Source organism: Cygnus olor, chromosome Z (assembly GCF_009769625.2).
Source record: "Cygnus olor isolate bCygOlo1 chromosome Z, bCygOlo1.pri.v2, whole genome shotgun sequence".
Taxonomy (NCBI): Eukaryota; Metazoa; Chordata; class Aves; order Anseriformes; family Anatidae; genus Cygnus; species Cygnus olor.
In genome coordinates, this window is record NC_049198.1 from 50430244 (window position 1) to 50455343 (window position 25100).

General features: G+C 42.4%; 1 protein-coding gene across 5 annotated transcripts in view; it reads left to right on the top strand.

Moving 5' to 3' along the window:
• Positions 1-25100, top strand: part of PSD3 (pleckstrin and Sec7 domain containing 3) — a 113221-nt gene that overhangs the window by 72472 nt on the left and 15649 nt on the right. For all 5 annotated transcript variants that reach the window (XM_040540103.1, XM_040540100.1, XM_040540102.1 and 2 more), the window contains 6 exons: positions 3973-4016; positions 10934-11127; positions 13650-13720; positions 20030-20187; positions 21020-21164; positions 24338-24481. In XM_040540103.1, coding sequence (XP_040396037.1) covers positions 3973-4016; positions 10934-11127; positions 13650-13720; positions 20030-20187; positions 21020-21164; positions 24338-24481 — 756 coding nt within the window. The remainder of the gene's footprint in view (positions 1-3972; positions 4017-10933; positions 11128-13649; positions 13721-20029; positions 20188-21019; positions 21165-24337; positions 24482-25100) is intronic.

Here is a 25100-nt window from a genome sequence, read left to right on the forward strand (position 1 = left end):
GTTACCTGAACTATTTACCTGGATGAGTACCCTGGTATTTCCCTGCATCTCTACCCCTGTATTCACACCTGCTTGTGCCTTTCCTTTGTCTGCTGCTTCTGCATGCAGAGGCTGACTCACAGCATAGCAGGCAGTCGGCAGGTGCTGAGAGCAGCCTATCTAGATGGGTCCAGTGGTTTTTGCATGTGACAGGGTTTTGAGGGAGGTGAGGATGGCAAGTGATCTCTTTTTTTTTGGCAGCTTTGTAAATAAACAGGAGTTTTCAGAAGCACTTTCTGCGTGGTTTTGCTTCTCTTTCCAATTGCAATAGAATTGCCAACTGGTGAGAGATTGTCAAAATCTAGATTTCTAGTTTACCTGCTTACCAAAGGGAAAACAGATGGAATTCAGTGGCTTCTCACAGAATTGCAGGCTTCCTTTTAGAAAAGGAAGCACACATTTGTTTTCCTGTTTATGAACAAATGCAAACAAATACCAATTTGCTCTTTTTATACTGCAGGCTGTTAAGGGTCAAATTGGAGCTATAGGAAACAACGCTGGAGTTAAGAAAGGTGTTCAGGATGGTGCTTTCTTTTCTGTTTCGTACACCAGTTATTTTCTTTTGTTCTCCCTTAAAAACTATGTTTTTTTCTTCAGGAAGCCCAGAGGAGTACTGGGCCTCATGTGTAGTGGACCCAGAGATCAGCAGTTTCCAGACAAGGAAAAGCTCCAGGAAGTAGGTTTTGGGGGTCTGGGTGATAGTGCTCTTAAGTTAAAATGGTGAAACTGGACACTGCCAAGTAGCTGTTTATATACTGTTTACAGTAGCCTTGGGTGACAAGAGAGAGAGAAAGAGTCTCTCCTTTCCAAGTGGTATCAGTCCAGCTTGGAAGATGAGACCAGTGAAATACTAATTCTGGCATTCCCTGCCGTGGTCCAGCCTGAGGTTTTCTGACTTAGATAGTAAATTGGCCAAGCACTTCCCAGGCTAACAGGTAAGAAACTCTGATTTTTGTCAAACTGTGAATATGCCAGAAACCAGGCCCTTTTTTCATTTGCTAGACAAAAAGCATGAATTAGTAAAACCCATCCTTGCAGCTAGCCAAGTACAGTTAAAGTCATGTTCCTGCTGTAATCTCTGATCAGTTTTGTTACAATTTAGCGAAGCATTTAAGTGTTTGTCTTCGAGTTTGATTTAATCATACTCTGGAGAGATGTCTGCTGAAAAGAGCTGCTGTCTGAATCAGGGCCTTGGGAAACAGCCATGAAATGACAGAGCAGGTGCTGGGCTGTAAAATAAAGGAGGAGAAAAATTTTCTTCCGATCATGCGGGAGCCCAGTAGAAACTGGGAGAATGCTACAGTATAAACAGTGTTGGAGAAGGAATGCAAAGCATCTCTAAAAGGCCAGTGCGTCCAGTGGCCAGTGCACAGCAGTCTCTGCGTGAGAGGTGGGCAGGGGGGCAAGGGTGGGAGCTGATATATCAGCATCCCTTAAGTGGTCTGCTCGCTGAGGTCTCGATGAACATACTCGGTGGGCACACTGACCGTACTCTGTATACAGCTGCCTGGGCTATGGATATTCTCTAGGATTTGCTGTTCCACTTTTGTAAATAACAGAGACTTTCTGAGAGGCTGTATTTGGTGCTCCATGGGGGACACAGTGTCCTTTGTCGGATTTATGCCATATGACTGGGTTGGTGTCTGTTACTCCCTAAAGAAGGGTCTGGCTCACTCGCAAGGATTGGGACAAACACATGTCACTTTCCACAAGGCAAAAGCCTGTGGCATTTGTTGTTCCTTCACCAATCTGGAGTTCTGCTTTTATGTGTCCTGCTCTTTGGCTGTAGTGATCCTTAGAGATTTCCTTAGCAGCAAGATCCATAAAAAGCAGTACTGCACAGGGCAGGTGTTCACTTTCAGACATCGCGACCCAATCTGGTGCTTGGGCCAGAGAAGAACAAGAGGCATTTCTGATGCCTGAGGGCAGGCCAAGTTTCAAAAGCTCTTCCAACCAACTGGGGAAAAAGATTCTATCCCTTCACGTTATATTTTGAAGTAGATTTTTGGCTTAAAACTGTAGGAGAATATTTTAATAATAGTAGGAAGAAGAGGCCAAGTCAAAGAATAATAATGGGGCTTTGACCAAATCGTTAGAAATATAGTGGCTTCTAACAGGAAGTGTTGGGCAACCCGAGGCAATCAGTGCTGCTTTTCTGCATGTGCAGAAGAATGAAGGTACATCTAATTCTGCAGGACTGCTGGCTGCGTGGTAGGACAAATGTTAGCCCTTTGTTTTCTTTTCTTCCTGCAGGGTATTCTTAAAATCTCTTACTAGCTCTCATCTGAAAATTAAGCAAATTGCCTACAAACTGCCAGCAGTGCCCTTTCCTTCACCTTTGTCTGGCTGTTTGCCTTTGGATCAGAGCTTCTCATACAAATTTGGAGAAGATAGATTAAATACAAATAGACAGAGAACACTCCAGAGTTGGAAATATTTCATCATATTTCTGTGAGTAGCACAGCAAAGCCCTCTTAGTGGTGGGGAGTTCTCTCTGCCAGTAGAAGTATGTTGTGGGATGATTCCTTCTGGTGATCATATCTGTTCTGTTGCTCTGAGAAACCTACTTTTATGGTACATGGTGCCTAAAAGTTGCTGAATGTGTAGCATCAGCATGAGGCAAGTTGTACTAGTGTGTTTGACCTCCTTGTGTATGGTTTGGTGAAACCAGACTTTCACAGAGCTAAATATTACGGATCTTCAAATAGACTATGCAAGATTCAGAAAGAAGTCTGTGGATCACAGGATGAGCAGTGGGATATACTCATGGGATTCCCATTGCAAGTTCAATGGTGACATATGCACAAGACTAGTTTCAACTCTATAGTCTTCCAAATTATTTTTGTTTTGGGGCAGACTTAAGACTATTTAAATGCTAATGTTTCTGTTGAGCATGTCATAGCTTCTATAGTGTGTGACTTTCAGATTTGTTCATCCTTGATGTGCTACTTTTTGGTAATCATGTGCATCAACAGTTCTTCTACACGTTAACATATTTCAAGGCTGTGTAGGAGTTATGTGCCAGAGGGAGTAAATCTAGCTATGTATATAAAGTAAATTACAAATGTGGATTATAAGTGCGAGAATCAGGGACGTTCCATACCAAAATACCTCACTTGAGTCAAGTGGCCTATTTGAAGAACTCCATTAGCTTGTAGTAATAGAAGGCTTTTATCCATTGTATATATCAGCACAAATCAGATGCTCTTATCCAAGTGCTTCCTGTCAAAAGAAATTCATCCCAAGTGTCTGATATCTATCCAGGCTAAAGTCACCCTCCAGACCCTTTTTATTGCAGGCTGGTATCAACAACAGAATTGGGACCCTTGGTGTCAAGCCTACTAGCTTTTGTCCCGTGAAGTGAAATAATAACTACATTAGCAGATAGCAATCTAAGACATTGATCTTCAAACACAAAAGTTACTTATAGTTATTTTTCTGGTTTGCACTTAAATGGAATTTATTTATGTCTGAATGTGTAACTGGGGGAGGCATTCAGGTGTCTGTGATGCTCAAAGGCTTTGGATAGCTATCCTGGTGTACTTCTATTGGTAAGCCTGTGTGATGAAATCTTGGCCCCGTTAAAGCCAGTAGCAAAAAATCTCACTGACTGTAGCTGCAATGAAATTTGAGCTTGAATTTCAGAGTGACATGTAGGGTTGTAGTCTTGTGCATTTTGCAAACTTGTGGAGTTATTTAAAAATAAATACAGAAAAAATCGTGTTCCAGAAAATGACTCTACTCTAAAATTCTGGTATTTTCTTTTTAGATGAGATTTATTCTCAAGACTTTTTTGTTACCCTAAGCAGATATGGTACTTTCTTGATCAGAGACAGCTCACTTGCTTGTAGTAGTTTACTAATTTTCATTAGCATATTAATGTATATGTAGCAGGGGTAAAAATAACCACATCTCTTTTCTTTCCCTTTGCAGGCTCTCTACAATTCAATCAAGAATGAGAAGCTTGAATGGGCAGTGTAAGTATACTGCATGGGATTTAGGAGTTTAAAAATAGTACCTGAGTAGTAACCTGTTTATAATTCCTGTGTCACCATCTGAGTGGGCTCCAAAGCCTGTAGAAGATAGCCAGTGTGTGTAATGAGTTTGCTTTTCTGTTAATGAATGACCTGGCAATACTGCCTCATCTGTTTATCCAGTAAGGGGAGTTGTTAGTGACAAGAGCCAATTGCATTTGTAAGGAAAGAGGACATTTCATTTTGTAGGAAACTTCAGCCTGAAAAGAGAGAAATTAAATCCTCTCTTGTTCTGTGACTGCATAAATAAAACAGATGTTGACTTCTCCCTTTATCTTTCAGTACATTGTGTCAGAACCACTGAATAGAAACACACATCTTGGATTGAGTTTCCTGCTGTTGGTTTATTGTCTTGGTTTGTCTCCTGATTAACTATGGATAACTTGACAACAACCTAATATGAAAGATGATAAATAGGACAAAGTCTGATATCCCCCTATCCTTAGCTGCTTTTGACAGACTAACGCTTGTTAACTACTGAAACAATGAAGAAGAGAGAGCTTCCATTTCTAATCATGTTAAATTGACGTTTCTCTGTGCTTAGGTTTAATGTGGTTAAGGTATGCCAGCAAAGAGTAGAAGGGTCTGCTTTAGATCTTGCCTCTTGCAGAACAGTGGATTTTGGTGTAAAATAGAATGATGTCTTTATCTTCATGGATTTACTTATCTGAAACTTCAATTTCCTAAGACTGCATGCTACTGCATCTTTTGTGCTAGCAGTCCTAACCACTGCCATAGGTCTTGCAGGCCCACTGGCTTCTGATCGTCCTTAAGTTTACATTCTGCAAGTGAATATCTTGTCAAGGCATAAAACCCTGCTTACAGGGTCTGGTTATCCCAACTGGGATTTCAGCCCCTGTTTGGAAGTGTGTCAGGTAATGTCAGAGTAGTGAGGAAGGTGTGCTGGCAATGAGAATCACCAGGAAGTGCAACCTCTGATGAGTCTTATAAGAAGCAGGGTGAGACATTCTCCCAAACCATGTGTTGGGTCTGGAATATGCTGTGTGAATCTCACATGTCACAAGATCAGAGCGCTTTGCAGGATACTTTCTCAGAGGTACTTTAGACCCAGCAGAATCTGTTATGACTTTCATGTCAGAATTTTTCTCTTGGCAAGAGACCATATTGTGTTTAATCGATTTGGGCAGCCTCCAGGTGGGAACTGGCTCATGCCTGGCTCTGCTCCCATGAGCTTCAGTCAAGGTGATTTATGAGATGACCTGGTCCTGTATAGGTAATAACTTCTTTGGCATTTACGTAGTCCAGACTATATCCATTGCTAATGAATTGTTTGGGGGGAAAAAAAATGCAAGCAGGCTGGAAGAGGGGGAAACCAGAATCTTAAATAAGGCTTTGGGATGAGGTTGTAATGCAACTCAGGAAGATAGCTGGGACTTGCGTGCAAATTACTTTCTGCGCTGAGAAACAAAGCTCGTTCCGGACAAAGCTGAAGAGGTAGTACCTTTAGTTTAGGCCTGAGAGGGATGACTGGAAGAGGGAGCATGAAGACGTTTCTCCTCACTGTTACACTGCTGCGGGTTGGTGTAAAGTAACCCCAAGCAGCCTCAGGACTGCCAGAGCTGGAGGGAGAAGGCAAATCACTGTCTCTTGATCTGCTGCAGAGAAAGATGAATGGGAAGGAGTTGTGGTCAGTTTTGCTGTGAGAGGACTGAGAATGGTCCTCTCTGTCCTTTCCAAAGAGTATTTCTTTGCTTCCCCTGATGGAGTTGGCTGTGGAAGAATTGGGAGGTAAGGCAATGTGGAAGTATGGCCGCAAAACCCAGCGTAACCTCCCTCATGGTGCTGTTAAGATGAAGGAACACCTTTCTTATAGCTAAAATCCCCTTGAGGATCTAAAGCTGTTTTTTATGAGCTAAGAAGCAGTTTAGGAGCTTCTCTGGCAATGCATTATTGGTGGATTAATGGCTGTCTGTAAGTCCTTAGGCAGGGACGGCTAACAGTGATGAGTGAGATGGGGAAGATTGCTACCTGATCCTTATCACAGTAATTACGAGATAGCACGTCATCATACTAGGTAGGTTGCTGTCCACTTCCAGTAGAATTACAGTCTAGTCCTAAGCCCTATGAGAGGAAAGGCTACCATGATTCCAAATTTGTAGTCAAAAGAAGTGGCACCTTAATCAGCAGATGTGCTCCTCATCTATTTCTGTAGGCATTCAGTAGGACAAATATTCGTTTATGCTTTATGAACAAGGAAACATGAGTACAGCTCCAGAAGAGAATTTACACTAGAATTCCTTCTTCTGCAGTACTTGCAGGTTCCATTTCCCTAAAAGGTTAAAAGCGAATCACATGCCATGATCTATAAAATAAACAAATCTGGCCCAGAATCCATGGATAACTGGTAAATGTAGCTCTTGAGTGCAAACTTCCACCTACCCCCCCAGGTTTTTGATTAATTTTCACAACAGAACTACCAGGAAGTGTTCTGCCATTTACTGGTCGTTTCCTCTTGCCTGTCTGCCTTGTGAAAAGCAATGTGGGAAAACTGACCATCATATGTATGACTTCTCTGTCTCTTATCCCATTCCATGTTTCCTCTGCACTGCATACCACTGTAGATCTCTCCTCTCTGTTGGACTGTAGTTCATTTCCTTGAATCACTGGTCAAGCACGAAGTAGCAATGAGGCCTCACTGAAGTTGTTGGCAGAAATTCCTACTGACTGCAGTGAAGCCAGGCACTGTTTCGTCCAGCTAGTCCAATCCACCTTGTTTTCAGTGTGCTGAGGTCACTGGAACTACCCCAGTTTGGTGCATTTAGCCATGATAATTGTGTAATAATTTCTCATGCTTCTTAAACTTCCCCCAAGGGACTTGATTTTTTCATGAGATTTTTTTCATACTTGAATGGGAACGTCTTGTTCTGCCCTGACATCACCTGGAAGACTAAATGAATTCAAGATCCTGTGAATATGAATGTTGAGAAAAGATAACACTGATGAGAGGGACCTGGGTGTATTCTTTTCAGGGTATAATGGCTGTTGCAGAGAAGGGTGTGAATTATTCTTCACACCCATTATGGATGGGCTTATATTTGAAACAAGGGAATTTGATGTTAAACGTTAAAAAAAAAAAAAAAACTTTCTAGCAATAATTCTTGTAAACCAGGAAGTAGCTTTACCAGGACAAGCTATGAAAGTCCTTTCACTGGAGGTTTTAATGAACTGTTTTTACAAGTATCTGTCTAGAATGGATCACGAAGAATGGATCCAGCTATGAATATTAAGAGATGGGTTAGGTGACTTTTTAACATCCCTTCAGTCTCATTGTCTATAATTTTACATCCCAGGTTTTGTAGGTGTTCCTCCTCCTTTGGCTTTTGCATCAGTCTTTGTCAGCTTTCAAGTGAATAAGAAAAATGAGCTTGATTTCAAAGGTGCCAGAGCTAAATGTTTTGTTTGCACGATGTCTACATGGAAATGTGATGGTGAACTTTATTGTTCTTCATTGCTTGTAATATTATGTCTGCCTCCTGCTGCAGGTGATAAGAGTAATAAAATAATCATCTTAAAATAAACTGAATAGTATTTTGGAATTAATAATATGAAATCCCAAATTGCTGTTTACAAAATTGTAGAAACTAAATGGCTGTATTTGAGTCAGTAGTACCTGGGATGCTGAGACTGAGCTGGTTATAATGACATCTGTGCTGAATCTCACCCTTTTCTAGGTCAAATCCAGAAATCTCTCTCCATTATAATTACCATTTCTTTTCTCAAATTCTAGGATGTTTCCTGCTTGCAGCTTAATGATTAGTTTTAGAGAGGGGTTGGCTGGTAGTCACCTGGCTCTCCTTTCTTCTCTCCTCCCTTTGGGAAAGATGCCAAGGGGAACTTCTTTCCATTGGCTTCTCAAGTCACATTCCTGATAAAAATGCTGTCTGTCCCACAGATTTGTATAATTATATGTTACACATAGGAATATTTTTAAATGCCATTTCTTTTAAATTGATGAACCCAGTCTTTTTTCTTGTCATGTCATGTAAGTTTTCTGTTCGAATAAATGCAAAGAAGCATTTATGTACTTTTTTATCGGTCCCCACCTGACTCCATTCATGACCAGTATTATTCATCAACCAAAGACCATTACCTGAACTGTTTTGCTGCTTTGAAACTCCTCCCAATCCTCCTTCTTTCTTCTTATTCTTGACTGCCAAAGTAAAATGAAGCATTTTAAGAAGTGGGTCCCAGAGCCCCTGATTTTCTCTCTGCTACTGCTAGGTATTCAAGGTCAGAGGGAGATAGAGGCTCCTCAGCTGTTCATCCATTCCTTCATGTTCTCTGTAATGCTTATGCATCTTGACATCCAAACTGTCAGTGTCCAGGTCTAACAAGTGCATGAGGCTTCTGAGTCTCAAGGATGTCCCATTTCCACTCTTAGTTTAAAGGGCTATTTAAAGGCCTGTTTTCTGCTACCAGTTGTCAGGACAGCAGATGCTATTATATACTTGTCTGCCCTGTCTGCAATTGTCTTTTGAAGACAATTTAGCTGTCCCAGAGTTGCTGAATTTGAGAGCACCACCCCCAGCACTAGGGCTGTCCAGGATCCCAGAACTGCTCATCACAACTCTTGTGACTGCTTGGATAAGGGCACAGGGATGTTCCCGGAGGACAGGATCAGTATTGGATAACTTGCTCCCATGGATTCAAAGAAGATAGCACACTCCAAAAAATCCTAAGCCATTTACTGCAGTAGGTCTCTGCTGACAAGGAGAAATCCACTGTGTCCTTGGCTGAGATCCCAGAATTCACAAGGCACTTAAATGTGACAAATCAGCTTGAGTGCTTAGTGCCCTAAGAAAGATTTTAGTCTGGATTAGGCACCATGAAATACACAGAGAATTGGGTGGAAAGAATGTGCTCCTGGAATGGACACATTTAAGAAGTATGTGCCACACAGTGGTCTGGCCTGGCCACCAGCTAGTCAGAGCAGTGCACTGGAAAGGCGGTGAACAACCAAAATTGTCGGTAATTCCTACCCTTTTTAGCTTCGGAGAGGGCTTCAACCAAACTGTGCACAAGGATATCCTTATTGCTTTGACCAGCAGAAAGTTTATTGCATGTATCTATGTTCTTAAGTGGAAAAACACAGACTGGTGGTCTGGAAGATGCAAGGACTGGTCTCCCGTGCAGGAATCAGATCTTCCAGTAAGAGTTTGACCCCCTTTATTAATCAGAAGACCTTTCCAGACCACACCATGATGATATGTTGCACCACCGTAGCTACATCTCTACAACTGAATGAAGTGTCTGGCACCTTTCTGTGGCTCTCAGAATGGTTGTCAATACTTAGCACCCATACTGCCAAAAAGTTTTACCTTCCAAAAGAAGGTGCTGTCGGAGTGGTCCTTGACTATACTGATTCCGAGTCCAAGGCTGGAAGTTATTTGGGAGCCTGCTGGGCTTAGACCATGTCAAGCATGAGGTAACATGAGAGGTGATCAAGTTCAGGTAGTCGGGAACATTCCCTGGCACTGCTGTGTTCACTGATTTGGCCTCCGTGTCTCTGGGTTTGGTTTCCTTGTTGTCACATCAGGTCATTGCCCTGGTATCTCGTCAGACTAAATTTCCCAGGAAGCTAGCAAAGGTTGGGATGTTACCTGATTGTCCCTATAGCCTGCAGTTCTTGGAGGATCTTTCTGTGGGTCATAATTTGCATAAGCAGATGTGGTTGCAGCATGTTGTAAGAGGAACTTTTGTATTGATGTATGCCTTGCTAGTCCTTGTCTGATAAACACCTGTGAATGTATGCATGTTTGGAAGTTTTGCTTTGGGTGATGAAGTTTGCCGCCTGTGCTGATCATCTGGGTCCAGTGAAATGCAGCAGTTTGAAGTTTCACCTTCTCCCCACAAGTAGCCATCATTGCACTGAAGTGTTAACGATTTTTTTTTGTCAGGTGGTGGTTTTAGGAGAAGCATTTCTACCATATCCTTCAAATGGCAGCCTTCAGCCTCCCTGTCATACCTTGGGCAGTCACCGGGAGAGGAATGTGTGGGGACTTCAAAAGAGACAAGGCTGCTTTGTAGTCTGACACTAACTATGATTCCTACAGATGTGCCATCCAGCCAGATTCGGTGGCCCGTTGTTTCTCTGAAAACAATAGTTTTCAGAGAAGGACACCCTTTATTTTCTAAGTTGCCTTATCCTTTTTGCTTTTGGCTGTGACGAGCAAGAAGGCATTCATTAGGTAGGCAATGCTTGAGACTTGCTGAAAGGGTTGCATTGTTGTTCCCAAGAGCTGTGTTGAATACATTGTACTAATAAGTAACATTTTGAGCAGCATTTTGTTTCTAAAATACAGATAACATAATTCACCTACTGTAGTTTTTATTTTTAAATTACTACTTTTATGCTAGTCTATGGAGGAAAATAAAGAAAAGGAGGTAGAGTCTGTGTTTCATATGCTAAGTTAAGGAGTAAACTGCAGCGATCTGTAGTAATCTAATTCTTTTCATCTACATGTGAATTCATGGAGAAATTGGAGATTTTTCAGGAGAGCGCAGCAGGCAAATATTTCCTATTTTAGCACTCAGATAAGTGGAAATAAAAATAGGCGTAGCTGGAGGACAGAGAACACTCTTGAAAGGCTGCCTTTTGGGAATATAAAAGGCAAACTTTGGCTTTCTTTAAAATCCAGCTCCAATGGCCTGTGCTGGTGAAGTAGGTGACCTGTAGCTTTGCTATAATCTCTCTGTTTTGGTGCATGTCTAGGTTTCTCACTGCATAGGGTCCCGTATGGAGTGGGAAGTATGTTTTAACAAGGACTGTGCAAGAATTACTGAAATGAAACCTTGCTGGTCAGTTGCTCACTCATTCTTGTTTTTCGTTATTTGTTAAGCGATGACGAAGAGAAAAAAAAATCTCATTTGGAAGGTACAGATGAAAAAGATAATGGGAACCAGACGAAGGCTGTAAGTCGAATTGGCAACTCAAACAACCCATTTCTGGACATCCCTCATGACCCCAATGCTGCTGTGTATAAAACTGGATTTCTGGCTAGGAAAATCCATGCAGATATGGATGGAAAGAAAAGTAAGTATCTTTCACACTTAACATCTCTCTTCCTCGTTATCTCTGCACAGAGCCACTTATGATGAGACTGTGTGGTTCTCAAGGTGAATAGTACTGCTTCATTAGGGGAAATTGCAGCAATAACAAACAACAAAGCAATTGGATTATCGCACTCTCGCTATCAGGCCAGGATTTACTTTGTTCGATCCCATTTGTAGCTACTCTAATGCATGTGCATAATGAGTAATATGATACAGCAAAGCAGTGTGATTCTTTTGTGCTAAAAGAAAATGAAGCGCGTGGTTTACAGAAGAGAAGATAATTTCTAGTGAATTACAACTCTTCTGTAGTAGTTTGATAATTCTCCTTTTCCTTATGTTATACCAGATTGTTTCAAATATTCCTTCCCCTCTAGGTCTGTCTTTAAAGAAAGGCTGGTTTTGATCTCTGCTTGGATAATCCTTTAAGTGTTCCCTTCCCTTCTTTCCCACTCTTGGGTCACATAGCTGACAAGTTCAACAGCTTTTGGTAACAGCCAGAATTATGCCATGCAATTTATCCCTACCCCTTCTTTGTAATAATCTTGCTGTGTCTATTATTTACTTTAATTATCCTCTTTCCTTCTTGTCCTACTTCCGTTCCTAGTGCACTAATTATCAAAGGCCTTTGATTTGACTGGGTGTGTCTTTTGTTGTTCAGTTATCTTCAGTTAGGAGTAGGACTCAATGATCCTTTTGGTCCCTTCCAACTCAGGATATTCTATGATTTTGTGATTTTATCTACAGTTTGTTTTCAGTTCATGGTCTTGGAAACAGCAGAGGCTACTCAGAACATCTGTATTTTTCCCAGTTGTTATTGAAGATCACCTACTAATGGTTCGTACTGTTGGGTTGAATTCTGAAGGCAAAAGTGAACTTTGTGATTGGTTTCCACTAACTGCAACTCTCTGTAGTTAGGCTAAGCTCTTTTGCATTTGCATATTGTGCTAGTATATTTTAGAAGGTACGTTTGGAGGTCACTGTTTTCAACCTGAAGACTGGCAGCTGGACAACTTAATCCAAGCAGAGATGTCGTAATCAAACCGATCAGATTCTTTGTGATGACTGGATGTTCTGAATAGGTTCTTCTTTATTAGACATCTGTTTATTTAACCTTAAGTAATTGTATATGGTTACCATTATTAACTTAATTATAAATATTCAGAATCACTCATTATTCAGTGCACTGGATATTGGCATTTTTGGGATAATCCTTTAATGAGTAATGTAATTAGGGCTGTGCTTTTAGAATTTCCTATATACATCAGAGGCTTGTCTCTCATTTTCATGCAACTCTCGAAAAAGTTACATTCAGACTTTCTAGTCGCAAGTAAAATGAAACTAATTTCTAAAGTCAGGGCTTTTCATATTTCATTTCTTATTGTAATTGTTGCAGGGCCAAGATCAGCTTGTGTGGGATTGCTAATGAGGTGGTGTGATTACATGCTATACATATTTTCTTAAGAAAGGATTACTGAGGGCTAAAGCACTTAACGAGTCTAGAGGAGAAGGACGTAACAGGGGCCAATGGTTGGAAGCTGAGATGAACAAATGCCAATTAAGAATAATGCCCATTGTGTAAGATGAGAACGGTTAACCTCTGGAGCAAGGGACTAATAATTTCTTCACTGCCACTTGGTGTCTTCAGATCAGAATGAGATGCTTTTTTGAGGGTGATGCTTTAGTCGTGTATTAATCTCAGCATAGAGGTCAGCGGATGCTGGTCAGTGGTGAGTGGAGAGTGAAGTTAGATGCTTCTGGTCTCTGTGACTGTACAGCCTGTGCCTTCTCGCCGTGTACCAGAGCTGAATTTCAGACTGGAGCTTTCATGCTGAATTCACCTCCCTGCTCCCCCCGGCCTTTTTTTCCACTGCTTGTTCCTGGGAATTTGTGGGATGGTTATGTTGTCTCTGTTATGCTCTTCAGTGCTAGTTCAGGTTTCTTGAGGGGTGATTTTTTTTTTTTCCTTAGGATTTCATTTGGCTCTCCTCTCCATCCAATTCTTTGGCTTCCCCAGTGGCTGCAGGAAGAGGGGTGAAGCAGCCATCTGACCACTCAGTGCCCACTTGGGTGTGCAGCAGCTGCAAGAGGGAAGGATGCTCTTGGGAGGTGTTGATTTTCAAGCTGTCTGAGCAGTGACTGCCAGCCTGTTTTGGCATGGAGAAAGGGTGTTTCCTACTGAAAACACCGCCACTGCACAGAGCTCTGACATAGCTGTACAAGGGCAGCGTACACCCTCCTGCAAGAGCACAAAGACCAGATCTCTCTGGCCTGTTTTCTGCATTGCTCCTGTTCCTTTCTGATCCAGTCCAGGGCTGTCGTCAGGGTTGTTTTATTACTTTATCTCACAGCAGGTATGTGCAGGCACTGTGCTGAGTTGCATTGTCCTTTGAAAAGGAGAGTACAAAGGAGGTTTAACACAGGACTAATGTAGCTCTCCTGTTGCCTAGACAAAGTGTAAAAATGGATCTGAGTTAAATGGGTTTTCATTTGTTTTCTTTGCAGCTCCCCGGGGAAAGCGAGGCTGGAAAACCTTTTATGCTGTGCTGAAGGGAACGGTCCTGTACTTGCAGAAGGTAGGAGAAATCACTGTCTTTTGGAAAGTAATTAAAGAGGGATAAAGCAGCAGGCATCTTCTCCACTCTCACAGCCCACCTCCAGGTTCCTTTCTCTCTGACACACAGTATAGCTCTTCTCTCTGTCTCCCATCCTGTTTACACACACATTCAGATGTGAATCCTCTCATTGACACCCTCCCTTATTTCACAGTTTCAAGTTCAGTCCCATTGTCCCCATCCACATGTGCACCCTGTCAATTTTAGTTTATACCATTGCTGTCACTCATGACTGACAAAACAGCCAGCTTCATCAGCAAAGACGGTATCATCTCTCTGTGTCTTGCATACATTCCTCTGGGCTGCTTTTAACACTGCAGTTGATATGTATGACTTCACCCTCCTGTAAGGCTGTCCTCCTTTCCAGCCTTTTCTCAGTATACTTTTCTGCAATGCCTGCAAGAGCAGCTGCAAATCAGTTTAACAGCAGCTCTGTCTTGGTAGGAATCTGCTCCATAGCAAAACTGGAGGATACCATTTTTTTTTCTAAATCAAGATAGAAACACTTATTTCTAACAAATTTTATTCCCTGCCAGCAAGAAGTCTAAAAAAAAAAAAGTCAGCTCAAACCCTTCAAGTCTTTTGGTGCAAGCTTAAATGTATTATAATACAGTTTTAACTATAAAATTCTTAAACCGTAACTTCTTTTGGAAAGTGAGATGTATTATATGAGTGAGAACTGACAAAATCAAATAAATGGTAGCAGCTAGGTAGATTTTTAAGGCTTTTGGACCCCCAGTGTAAGTGAAATTTTCTTGAAATAGGTGGTGTCTGTCCACGTTGCCCTGCATTGTAGAATTTTGCTCCATTGAAAGCATTTTTACATTTCCAATGTGTTTTGCGACTGTCAGGAGTGCAAGTTCAAGTGCATACTGTTGTTTCTTCCTCCCCTGCTCTGGTTTTCTGAAGATGTTGGTTTCTTTGGAGGCAGTATGGTGTATGATCTTCAAGAGAAATTAGAATAGTTTGGATCAAATTCTTGCAGCATGTGGTTTATGAGGTGGATGGTCTGCACTCGGTGCCTGTTTGAGAGGGCTGAAATGCTGAAGCAGACAAAACAATCTGCAGGCAGGAGGAAAAGGTTTGGGCTGAAAGTTGGGCATGACATGCTCAAAGCCAGTGCAAGAGACTTGAACGAAGTCTCCCAAATTGCAGCTGACCCTTCCCTCTCTCTGGTCCTGTTGGTGGCAGTATGTTCAGATTTTAGTAAAGTGGCCTGCCTGGCAGGCTTGTGTTTGCCCTTTCCTGTGTAAATTCTTATCAGCCGCTTTGATTTCTGAAAGAAGTCATATTTAGCAGTTGTCTGAAAAGGCTACATGGCTCCCTAAGAAGTAAGAAGGTTCTGTGTCCATAGCACATGAATTAATTTCTTATTTGATCCTTGAGGGTTGTTTAGTAATTATTCAAGGGAAAGAACTGGAGATGCTATCTATCTTAGAGTCTTAATTAAAAACTTCTGCATGTATCACTGGAATACTAGTTAAAAACACTTTTCCTTTGACAACATGTACAGATGCTGATGTACCATGCAAATTTTCTTCAGAAGTTTGTTCTCGCCACTGTCACCCTCCATCCCTTGGAAAACAAGAGAGTAGTTTCACATCTGACTGCACATTTGCAGAACAAAATGCATTGGTGGAGTTCTTGTTCTCGTTTGCTTGTTTGTTATTTGTGTATCCTGCACTTGTCACAGCACTTGAATTCAGTGATTACAGGGTAGTTACTCTGCAAAGCTGCACTTTCCCACCTAGCTCTGAAACCTCTTTCTCTGAAGCTGCACCACAGTGACAAGGAAGACTTTTAGTTTAGTGCCAAAAATGTTGACAGAGGGGTCTGATGGTAAATGGCTCACTCCAAGAGTGATGGGGCAGCTGTGGGACTCCCTGAGGTGCCTGTAACCCCTGCTCAGCATCAGTGCCTTGTACTACAGCAGTGAAACATAATCTGGTTTCTCTTCAGCTCCAGAAGGTCCAACAGGGCTTTGCTTCAACCCTGAAACAATCTTTGCTCTGTTAAGCTGTGACGTGCTGTCACAGAAGTTGAGGATGACAGGGTTTTAAAACATACAGCTAGACTAACCTTAGTTATAGTAAAAGTCGCTGAACTGTTGTTTACTCCTGGAGTAAACATATACCAGGAGACGGAAATTTTCCTAATTTCATAAAGTTCAGGAGCATTTTAGAACAGCTTGTTTTCTTTGTAGAAATCCCGAACTCTGGTGGTTGTCATGGGCAAGGGATTTCCATGGCTCTGTTTCTCTTCTCTCCTGATTATGTGGTGCTACTGGGTATGGTGCGTGCACACACAGGTTTTCCCTCTTTCTCTCATTATCTATACGTCTGTGGAGGAAACAGCTGTGATGATAGTTTCATTGCACTGAGTGCTATTCAAGCAGAGGAGGGAGAAATCTCACTGTTCTAGGTGCTGTACGCACACAAACATACAAGCCTCTGCACTATTGCTTTCTGTATTCATCTGTAGCTCAGCTGTTTCCTCAAGACACTACTCTAATATAAATATTAACAGCTGTGATTTCCCCATTGGGTAGTGTGGGCCTGATTCTCTTTTCATTCTGTTTGCATCCCTGTCTACATCTCCTTGTTTTGCTGTCAAAGTCCATAGACAAGAGTGGTTCCTTAAATGGTGGTCATTTGAGATTTACAGGTGAGTTTATCTGGGCAGTCTGGTCTCCGTGCTCACTCTTTTTTTTCCTCAATTGGAAGTGCTCCAGTGCTAATTACTGTGCTGCATATTGTTTCTCTTTTTTAATGAGTGATTTGAGAGAGATGGTTTCTGAATTAGTGAGCACAGAAGCCACCGGAGGGGCTCAGTGGAAGCTATCACAATTAGCCAGCTAAACATGCCTGCACAATATTATATAAAATGAGAAGTTTGACATGTTCGGGATATTGGCCCTGACTCTGGACATCCTCAGGCCAAGGTTAATTTCCTGCCCCCTGTTTATAGCAAGAGGAAATTGGAAAGTAGGAGCTTGACAGAATGTCTGTTCGCTAGACTGACATGGGATGTGATGTGCATACAGAAAAGAGGTTTGTACAGAGAGGACATGAGGCTGACCTCACTTCCTTGCTTGAAATTGCTTATGGGCAGGCAGGGCATGACATGGGTCTTCATGTTTTGACTCTGCTCTGAGGTTTGTAACATCTTGGCTCTTTGATGTGGCACTTTATAATGTTCTGGGATTTCAGGTATTTTTATGTAACTTTCCTCAAACGTGTTTCCTCCATTAAATCAAATTAGAGAGAGAGAGAGGAAAAAAAAAGCCATAATGATGTAAAGTGATCAGTGACAAGACTTTCTGAAAGAAGGAATTTTGCATCTGTCACATGCAACTGAGCAGAGATATCCACCCACGGGTACATTGGCTGATAAAAAGCCCATTGCTGTTCTTTGGTCTATCAAAAATATAGAAACACATTGACTCTGGGTCAGCAGAATACGGGAAAGTCATTCGTTAGGAGTCTGAGACAGATGAATTCAGCCTGTAGTTGTGTGCAGCATTCGTAGCAGCCCTCAGTCAATGCAGAGGTCGCATTTCCTTTCTGGCTCCTCATATATTTCTTGCCGCTGTCGTGGTCTAACTTTAGTGAGCTGCCTCTCATTTCAGCTCCACCTCCGTGCTGACACCAGCACTTCAGAGCATGTGCTGTCCTTGATGGCATATGAGATACGGATGTTCCTGCGCCCTTAGCATTCCCTGGCAGTTAAGAAGAGTTGAAGGCCTTAGGGGAGGAATTTTGACAGCGCATTCGCATCCCTCCAACTTTCTCTGAGGCTGGCCAACTACTTGGAGACATTTCCGGTATGCTGATCAGTGCTTTTGGGGAACCTGGCAGAGCCCCAGCTGTCAAGGTAGACGGCAGCCAGCTGATCCAGGAGGATTAGCAAGGATTATCATGGACTCTTTCCCTTGATAAGGAGGGGTTTGAGTCAGGATTGCTTCTGGGGCTGCCCAAATGTGGAGTTGTTCTGGAACAGGTTTAGGCACCAGAGCAAGTTGTGATCATTGAATTCATCTCACAGAGAAGGCTGGGAGGCACCAAGCAAGGCAATAGCTGTCAATGTCTCACAGCAGTTATTTGAGGAAAGCCAGAACATCATGCTTTTGGGATCTAAGTTCACTTCCTGGCCTTGAATTTTGTCAGTGCCCCTGGATAGGGAAGCCAGTCATTTACCCCAAAGCTACTACCAAATAAATCAGCTTTTGTACCCATGATGTAGGGGGCTTGGCCTCGGGGTTTGCTTCCTTCATCTTCAAGATAGGGCTGGGCCAGGTGTTGGACAGCTTCCTGCAGTTCTTGCCCTTTGGCTAGGGACTTTCCCAAATTTTCCATGAAGAAGGTTTAGGGTGTGCCCTGAATGGAAGCAGGCAAAGTACATCATGATCTGAAGATCCCTCCACAACTTGCTGGGACCCATCTATGAGAGAGGAGAGGTATTTGGCTTAGCTCTCTACCATACCTTGAAAACCTAATTTGTCACAGGCGATAAGATTGAAGGCTGTGCTTTGGCCATCTGTAGAACGGTGCCTTTCCATTAGTCCTGCCACAGATCTGTGGTGGGTGGTGCCCTTGTCTGGCCCTCAGTGGAGTGGTTGTTGTGATGATATTGCTGATAAGCTGCCTTTTCCTTGGTGTGTTGGCAAAATGTCCAAGCATCATGTTGTGGTCTGGCACTAGCTGGACCTCTGCAGGGGAGGATGAGAAGATCACAGAGCAGCAGGATACTTTGCCCTCCGTTCTGGGAAGTGGTGGTCACCATGGCTGGTGACCCCCATCCCCTGAAACACATCCTGGAGAGGCCTTGGCAAATGCAGTTTCTCACTGGTGAGAGCACAGATGCCCTTAGCAGTGGCCTAATTGCAGCCTCTGTCTGTGTACCACCAGATAAGCCCTCTGAATCAATTCATGCATGTTAAACAGCTCTTCCACAGGATGAGTACCTCTCTGGGTGTTAAAGTTAATTTTGGCCCTGCGCATGTTTTGTGTTCTGCAGTCTGTTGTGTGCTAAACCTGGCCTCATCACTCTTGTGTTCAAGTGAAGGGATCAATAATTATGACACCTGCAGGGAATTACTGTTGAGTGTTGCAGCCATCATACCCACTCCCTTGGTGGGTGTTTCAGATGAGACTGATTTCTGTGATACATCAAAGGAGAGCAGTAGAGTCAGTTGCAGGCTGCTTTGGCCTCTCCCTAATAAACTTTGTGATTATTTTTACAGGTGCAGCATTGCTGATAAGTGATTTTTTTCCTTAAAAAAGCTGCTGGCTTTCCTTATATTCAGAAAACCATTTATAGTCAGGTGGGCCTTAAACTGAAATTGTGGCTACACCATGGTTGTGCACTCACCCAGCTCCTGTTGCTCAGGAGATCAAAGACTGCTTCCAGGCTGATAACGGCAACGTAGAGGAGTTTGTGTCCCTGTTTTCGATACTTGCTATTAGGAGTGGTACCGTTGTCGTGTCAGGACCATACTGTGGTTGTCACTTGCAGACCCTGCCCAGAGAAGCTGTCCCCTCCTGCAGGACATACAGCTCTGTGCTTCCAAAGAGACTGCGTAATGTGATGTAACTGGGAGCTGACCGGTCACCCAGGATGGTTCCTTTTTGTTTCTGCAATAAAGGCTGCAGATGGGTACAGATCGAAGATGATGTGCAAAGAAGATGTGATGGTGCTGGGTCGTAAGACTGTCAGTGCATTGGCAGACCAGTCACTGCTAGCACTATGCCTCCTTGGTATCATAGCAAAAGCGAGATTTAGATGATGTTGCTATATTTACTTTGTGGAGATTGATAGGAAGGCTTCTGTGCTGTTGAGGGCCTATCTAGAAAGAAGTACAAAGATAATTGAGAAAAATAAAAATTGAGTAGTGGGAGCTAAGAACTCAAGCAGGAACTAGCAGCTGAGTAGTGGAGTTGGAGGACTGTCCATGAAGGATTCCTGAAGTGAAGACAAATAGTCCATAGCTACTGTGATAATCAAATATTCCTTGTTCACCTCTTTTCTGTCGGGCAGGTAGTAGAACTACTTCTCTCCCTTACAAAGAGGCCAAAAAAAAAAAGACACCCAAAAACAAAAAAGGAGATTTAAAAAGCAGTGGGAACTGCAAGTGCTCAAGTCATACTGCATTCAGTTCACATACTTCAGTACTTCTCATGACTATGCAACAAGGTTTTTTCTTAGGTTAAGGAAAGAGGAGTAGCACATGGAGAAATAAGATGCCATTTTTTATCTTGTTAATTCCTGTAGGATGAGTACAAGCCAGAAAAGGCTTTGTCGGAGGAAGATCTGAAGAATGCAGTTAGCGTGCATCATGCGCTGGCATCCAAGGCAACAGACTATGAGAAGAAACCCAATGTCCTCAAGCTTAAAACAGCAGATTGGAGGGTCCTGCTTTTCCAAGCCCAGTAAGTGCTCTCTTTTGATTTGTGCCAATAGTTCAGGAAAGAAAGCGGTTCTTTAGAAGGGATAAATTCATGCCTGGACAAGTTAAAGCAGAGGCTTAAGAGGTTCAATCTGTTTATTTGATCAGAAATAAGATTAAGTAGTGATTTGATTAAAGTGCACAAGTAGTTCATGAGAAAGAAAGATCAGGTTTTAAGAACCTTTTTAATCTAGCTGAGAAAGGAATAACAAGATGCAGCAGCTGGAAGCTGAAGCTGCAGGAAATTCAATTTGGAAACAAGGCACAAACTTTTAACAGTCAGGGTGATTAATCATTTTAACAAATGACCGAAGGCAGTCTTGGATTCTGGCTCCTGATGTCATCAGGACCCAGCCGGATGTCTTTCTAGAAGATACACTTTGGTCAGAAACAAAGTTACTACTTATTACAAGATTAATTTGATTAAGTTCTTCAGGCTGTGATATCCAGACAGAACAGATGACCTGCCTTTTGCTTCTGGCATTAAAAACCTGTGCATCAGTTTTCTACATTAGCCTATTTCTACTGAGATACACATGAAACCTCCTAGAGATCTGCTGGGTACAGAACAACTAAGACCTTAGGACACACATCTGAATTAGGGCATTCTCTGCCTCTGTTTCCTGTGTCACTTGGTTTGGATTAGGAAAAGATGCACGTTAGGGTGAGTTATGGACGCTAACTGCTCACAAGAGCCAAAAGACTCATCAGACTAAAACTTGTTCATGTTCTCACTTTAAAAGTGCCATTGAAGGGGTAGGGAAGATGGAGAGGAGGCTGAGTCAACAGGTTCTCAGTATGTGTTTCTTCCCCAGGAGCCAAGAAGAAATGCAGGCCTGGATCAACAAGATTAACTGTGTGGCTGCTGTCTTCTCTGCACCACCATTTCCAGCAGCAATTGGCTCTCAGAAGAAGTTCAGTCGCCCACTCCTGCCAGCTACCACAACGAAGCTATCTCAGGTGAGCTGTTTTTATATGGAGGGTAGGTGATGGAGATTTCTCTGACTGGCTGGGGCCTGGAGGGTGGTTCTTAACTTTGTTTTGTTCCTGTCAATGCTGGTATTTGTAGGATAAATAGGCTTGCATGGACATCTGCTAGCAGGGTAAATCTCTGCTCATTTCCTGAGCCAAGATTTTAAGTAGGGGGAGAGAAGGAGAAGACTTGAGTATAATTCTTTTATATTTCCAAAGGAAAGAAACAACCACTACTATACCTAGTACTAGATATAGGATTTTTATCCCAAGGGTATAGCTCTGCAGAGTACATTTCAAATACTGTCAGACTGGTGATTTTATGAATTTGAGAGTTTATTGCCACTTGTTTCAGAAGAAATGGATATATTCCTGGGTGTTTGGGTTATTGGGGTGATAAAGGGCGAAAGCTGATTTCATCAGTTAAACATGAATTATATTTTTCCTATAATACTTTTCCGGACTCCAATCCTTATCAGCTGAGGGATTTCTTCTTTTATGTCTATTTATCAACTGTCTCTTACATGAGCATCCATGGTTTTCCCTTGTGATCATATAACCTTTTATTTTCCGCAACAACCTGTGGCAGGGAGTTTCACACATCTATTACTTCTTGCATGAACAAACACCTGCTTCTGCTGTTTTCAAACTGGCTGTGCCTGGTGCTTGCACCTATAGCTCTGTGTACTCCGATGTGATGAATGCCTGCTGTTCCTCCTGCATTGACAGGAACCCACTATTGATTGTGTCAATCAGATTGACAGAATGGCAGAGGGGATAGATCCCAGTCCTAGGTATATAATTTTACAAATAAAATCCTGTAACTTTTAGTCATCTCCTCATGCTGGATTGCTTCTTAAATGCATCTTCGCCATCTTCATAGCTTAGCAACACTCCTTAGAAACCATTATCTCATAATCTGCATTTCCCTAAGAGGGTGTTTTTATGTCGCCCCTGCTTTTTCCCTCTCTGTGGCAATAGCCGTTTTCCTTGTGATGTGGTGACCGACTTTCTATCTTCTATTCTGGGTTAAAGTTTAAAACATGTCTCATACAGGATAATAATAACTTGTCCTTTTACTCATATATACTTTTTATATACTGTTATGGGGTTTCAATAATTTACCCCCAGTCACCAAAAAAAGCCTTTTTACTCATCATTGTTCTGTGTGATTGTTCCATTTAGCACATTGTTTCCTAGTCTCACTGTTTCTGTTTAATCTGGAAAGGGAAAAAATAGAATATAGCCCTGTGGTTTGCATGTTGAAGAAGAGGAGACAGAAAAAGTGAAATAAGATAAGCTGTTTTAGCTAAAGGCGGAAGAATGTTAAGTGTTCAAAGCAGATAAATTCAAAGACAAGCAGAAACATGTCTGCTTTTATCTGTCAGTGCGGAAAAGCTGCCAGCAGGCTGCTTCTCATTTGGCAGACCAAAAAATATGAATTGTCAAATCCCTCTGGTTGCTGTTTAGGATTTCGTGGACTGAATCATGATGCACAGTACTTCTTCAGGGGGCTTTTTCACAGTCAGACAAAAGTCAGGATGCCTTGAGAACATAACATGGGCAAGGGAGAGAGGGTGGACATGACAGGTTGCACAAGATCATTGTAACAAGTTTGCTTTCAGTCTCTGATCTTGGTTAGTCCAGAGGGATGTGACAAAACTATATGTAAAGGAACAACCAGCGTAGAAAGGATCTCGTAGCTTTGTTTGCCTTCTTTCTGAGGGCGTGCATGCACACACAAAAACACCAAAGGGCTGCTGCCCTGGAAATTACAAGTGCCAAATTAATGGCTTCTCAAAGACCTCCTGTCATCATACTGGAGAACTCACTGCAACAGGATGTCACTGAGACCAGCAATTTAGCATGAAGCAAGAAGTGATTGGATACTTAAAGAAAAAACAGCAGATCCAGGGTAGTTACTAACAGCAACAAGGATTTTTGGCAGTCAATAGAGATCAGTTCGAGCCCACCCATGTATAGGCGGAGGCAAATTATCCCACATATTTCCTTCTATGGTCCTCTTGCAAAAAGAAAGGTGAAACACAAGATTAGCTGGGAATCAGCTGTTGTCCTCTGTAGAAGTTTTCCCCTTTCTGCTCTTTTCTGCAGCTCTAATTCAGTGAGCTAAAAGGCTCAGTCCTTGGTGTGACTCAGTGCGCTGCAGACATGTCTGATAGAGGCTTGAAGCTGCAAGCTGCACATCCACACCACTGGGGGACAGCTACTGGCAGCAGTCCCCTCTTCTGAGGCTAGGTAAATATTTGTTATCTGAGCTGGGTGCTACCTGCTGTTTTGACTCTGCCTAAGTCATTGAGGTTTGCATGATTGTGTCTATATTTTGGACTTACCTAAATCAAACATAATTTTAGATCCAAGCCTAGAGATGGCCAGAAGGCCATGCAGCAGGAGCTGGAAACCTTCTGAGCTGATGGAAGGTTAGCTGACAGATGGACTGGAGGAAGTGAGTGGGCCTGGGATTATGATAAAGGAAATTGCCTAGAAAGAGGGAGTAGCAGCTCCTCGCTCTCTCCAACTGCACAGTGGGAAAAAAGCTGGTAGCAGCTTAGCAAAATGAGATACCTTTTTAGGAGAGGACAACCCTTCCTTTCCTGGATTCATTGCATTGTTCTGAACAAATGGAAAACACAGACTGGAGAGCATTTGGTAGTATAGAAATGGAAGTGAGGACCCTGTCCTCTCTGTCCTGTAAGGAGCTACTTTTATATTGCAAAGACCTGAGGCAGGGTCTCTGCGTGTCTCGTTCTGCCCTCGGTCTGACTCTGTATTAACAGCCTTAATTAATTTGCCAAAAATGTATTAGAGCAGAAGTGTCATGTTGTCAGTAATGCTCTACAGCAAGCTGCTTCCGTTGCTCTCAGCAAGGCAAGAGATGACAGGTTTGCTATCCTTCCCAGTGGCATCTGCTCACTGCTGAGTTTTTCTGCAAAGTTGGCCACTTTGCTTGGATGCCTTTGAGAGAGCTACTGGGGACAGGGGATTGGGAAAACAGTCCTGATCAATCTAATTAAAATCAGTTAAGGGAAAGAGAGAAAGAAAGAAAGAAATTACTTGTTATTGTACAAGGATCTCTCTTTACTTTCCTTTGCTTATAGAATATTTTATATTCTGTAATTTATGTGCCTCATGTGTTTCTGAAGGATGAACAGCTGAAATCCCATGAAGCTAAGCTGAAGCAGATCTCCACTGAGCTTGCTGAACATCGCTCTTATCCTCCTGACAAGAAGCTGAAAGGAAAGGAAGTAGATGATTACAAACTGAAAGACCACTATCTGGAGTTTGAGGTATGTATGGGAAACATTATTACTTTTACTTTTTAGGTGTGGATGGAGCTGGTCTCATATTTGTGATACAATCCAGGAGTTCTTCATTTTTCACCTTTACCCACCGAGGAGGATATTCTTTTTTGACAGATATGTCACAGCAATCCCAGAAGTTGGGATGTGGTTCTTTCTTTTGATAAAGACATCCTGTGAATTTGGCTGTGGGCTTAACTCCTTATCTATAAAATGGAAAAACATGACCCTCTGTCCCTGCCTGTTTTATCTCTTCGAAGACGAGACAGTTCCTGCCTGAAAAGCTTGTCATATGTTGTAGGACTACATGTTGTGCGCTGTGGTGGGACTCCAGTCGTTACCTGGAGTTACTGCATTGTGGAGTAATGCAGATCATAATGATTATCTTGCATATCTTGTATGTTCTGAAGGAATAGCTCTTCTAAAACTTATGTTATAGGCGTGCCTCTTGAGAGCTATTTGTGTTGTCTACCAGTGAGCTAGACATCAGGATGAGCAGGTGAAGGGTAGAATTAAAGATCATAGGAGTGACTGATGCAATTTAGGCAGCTGTACGGGGACATTGTTCTGAGATTCTGACAGCAGCTTTTATCTTTTACTGCGTCTG